At 57.2% G+C, this 2,318-nt stretch overlaps 1 protein-coding gene across 1 annotated transcript; it reads left to right on the top strand.

Annotated features, from left to right (window-relative positions):
* Nucleotides 1-671: 671 nt before the first annotated feature.
* On the top strand, nt 672-2,055 carry RXFP3 (relaxin family peptide receptor 3). The gene has a single exon (XM_078862167.1). It carries the CDS (start codon nt 745-747, stop codon nt 1,984-1,986), a length of 1,242 nt encoding a protein of 413 aa, XP_078718293.1. The 5' UTR covers nt 672-744; the 3' UTR covers nt 1,987-2,055.
* Nucleotides 2,056-2,318: the final 263 nt, after the last annotated feature.

Here is a 2,318-nt window from a genome sequence, read left to right as displayed (position 1 = left end):
GATAATCGGTCACTTCCGAGTGGGGGGAAAGGCGGAGGAGGAGGGGGAAGGTCGGGGCGGGAGAGGAGGGGAGCAGGCGCGATTTATAAACACAGCTCGCAAGGGCTGCTCCTGCAGTTGGACTTTCAGTCTCGGCTCGTGCGCTTGCTTTCACGCGGCGATGTAAGTTGCAGCGTGTTGACGGTGGGAAGCTGCGTTCCGAATTGATTTGTTTCTCTTTGTGAATTGGTGTGCTATTCGTGCGGAAGACAAATATACATTTGACGAATTACGTTACGACCAATTGACATCGTTTGATTCCGTGTATCACAGAAGCCTTTTTTTCCGAGAAACATGTTCGCTACTTTCAGCACCTCGGACAGCGCACGCGACCGCGCTGCGTGCTGATTGATTACCGAGCACTGGTCAGCTGCATTGTGTTATCGTGCACGGTGTTAGCCAGTCGAGCGCGGTGGGTTAAGGACCCAACCGATGTGATTTTGTTTTGTTTACGCGCGACTTACAATTGTCGATCGGCAGTCTGCTCAGGTGGGAAACGAACTTCGCGTCAAGCTCTCCAGCACCCGCGCTTTCGGCAGACGAAGACCCGTTGCAGGTGTCAGTCAAGTCGCAGGTATTTTGCTCATTCGCAAGGCGATATGCGTCGGTGAGTGGCTGCCCCGCTACACGCGGCAATTCACGCTCTATTGGTATTGTTGTTGTAGGTCTCAAAGCAATCACAGAGCAACGGACAAAGGGATCCAAATGGAGCCAGTGTCGCTAACCGGCGTGAAGACCTCTGCGGGCGCGAACGTCTCCAAGTATAATATCAACTTCACAGCGCCGCGATACGTGACTCTGTACGACATCGACGTACCGGCTGACGGCTCAGCCGGCCTTCGGATCATCATCTCCATAGTCTACTCGCTGGTGTGCGCCCTGGGACTCGTGGGCAACTTCTTGGTTATTTTCCTCATGAGGAGCAAGCAGCGGTGGCAGAAATCGGCGATAAACACTCTGGTGTTCGGGCTGGCAGTCACGGACTTCCAGTTCGTGCTCACTCTGCCGTTCTGGGCCGTGGAGGTGGCGCTGGATATGACCTGGCCATTCGGGCTCGTCATGTGCAAGCTCATCCTGTCGCTGACCGTCATGAACATGTACGCGAGCGTCTTCTTCCTGACGGTCATCTGCATCACGCGCTACTGGTCCATCGCTTCGGCCCTGAAAGCGCGGAGAAGGCCCGCGGCTTGCACGGCCATGTGGCTCAACCTGGTCATCTGGCTCGCGGCTGGACTCGCCACGCTGCCGCACGCCATCTACTCCACGACGGCGGTCGTGTCCAGCGAGGAGCTGTGCCTCGTCCGCTTCCACGGTCCCGTCAGCAGCGCGCAGTTCTGGCTCGGGCTGTACCATCTCCAGAAGATTGTGCTCGGCTTCGCGTTGCCCCTGCTCACCATCAGCGTGTGCTACCTGCTGCTGCTGCGCTACCTCAAAGTGCACACGCTCAACAACAACAACCCCAAGAAGCGGTCACGCGTCACCAAGTCGGTGACGGTCATCGTGCTCTCGTTCTTCATCTGCTGGCTCCCCAACCAGGCCATCACGCTCTGGGGAGTGCTGGTCAAGTTCAACAGGGTGCCCTTCAGCTCGGCGTTCTACGCCGCACAGACGTACGTGTTCCCGGCCAGCGTGTGCCTGGCCCACACCAACAGCTGCCTCAACCCGATCATCTACTGCCTCATGCGCACCGAGTTCCGCGAGGTGCTCAACGAGATGTTCTGGAGAATATCCCCCGCCGCGCTGACGCGCAATTGCCAGATCGGTCCCTTTCTGCACACCGGGGCTCGCACCCGCGAGCGCTGCGAGGCTAGGGTCGCCAACGACATCGTGGCCATACCCCTGCAGCCCCTGGATAGCAGCGAGCAGGCCCGCAACCGGGGCTCGAACCTGTGCCACCGGAGAGACGACACCCTGCCCAGCACCACGGCCGTGCAGCGGCTGTGCTGAGCATCGGAGCTCACGAGGCCACAGTGTTCCTCGCGCACACTCTGCACCACGCGTGTTGCTTGTTCAAGATGCCACGAGGCGGTTCGACCCGCTGAGATGCATTTCATCGGAAAAAAAAATATTTTATTTATAGTCTTGCCCTCGCAATGGGCTTTGTAGGGTACCGTGGTAGTCTATTCATTTTGATGGTGGTAGTGATCCATACGCTCGGTTGAGATACTGCCACGATTTATTACGCTTGTACATCCTGGGTGTGCGTAAAACGTAATTACGGTTGTATTTAACCTCACTGAACTGAACGCATTACGCACACAGATGGCGCATACGAGGTG

The sequence above is a fragment of the Lampetra fluviatilis genome, chromosome 13, assembly GCF_964198595.1.
Source record: "Lampetra fluviatilis chromosome 13, kcLamFluv1.1, whole genome shotgun sequence".
Lineage (NCBI taxonomy): Eukaryota > Metazoa > Chordata > Hyperoartia > Petromyzontiformes > Petromyzontidae > Lampetra > Lampetra fluviatilis.
The sequence above is the reverse complement of the archived record's forward strand: the minus strand, read 5'-3'. Positions and strand labels throughout refer to the sequence as shown.

What these genes read in the sequence shown, in the direction of transcription:
- RXFP3 (XM_078862167.1), top strand. Translation starts at nt 745, where the DNA reads ATGGAGCCAGTGTCGCTAACCGGCGTGAAGACCTCTGCGGGCGCGAAC.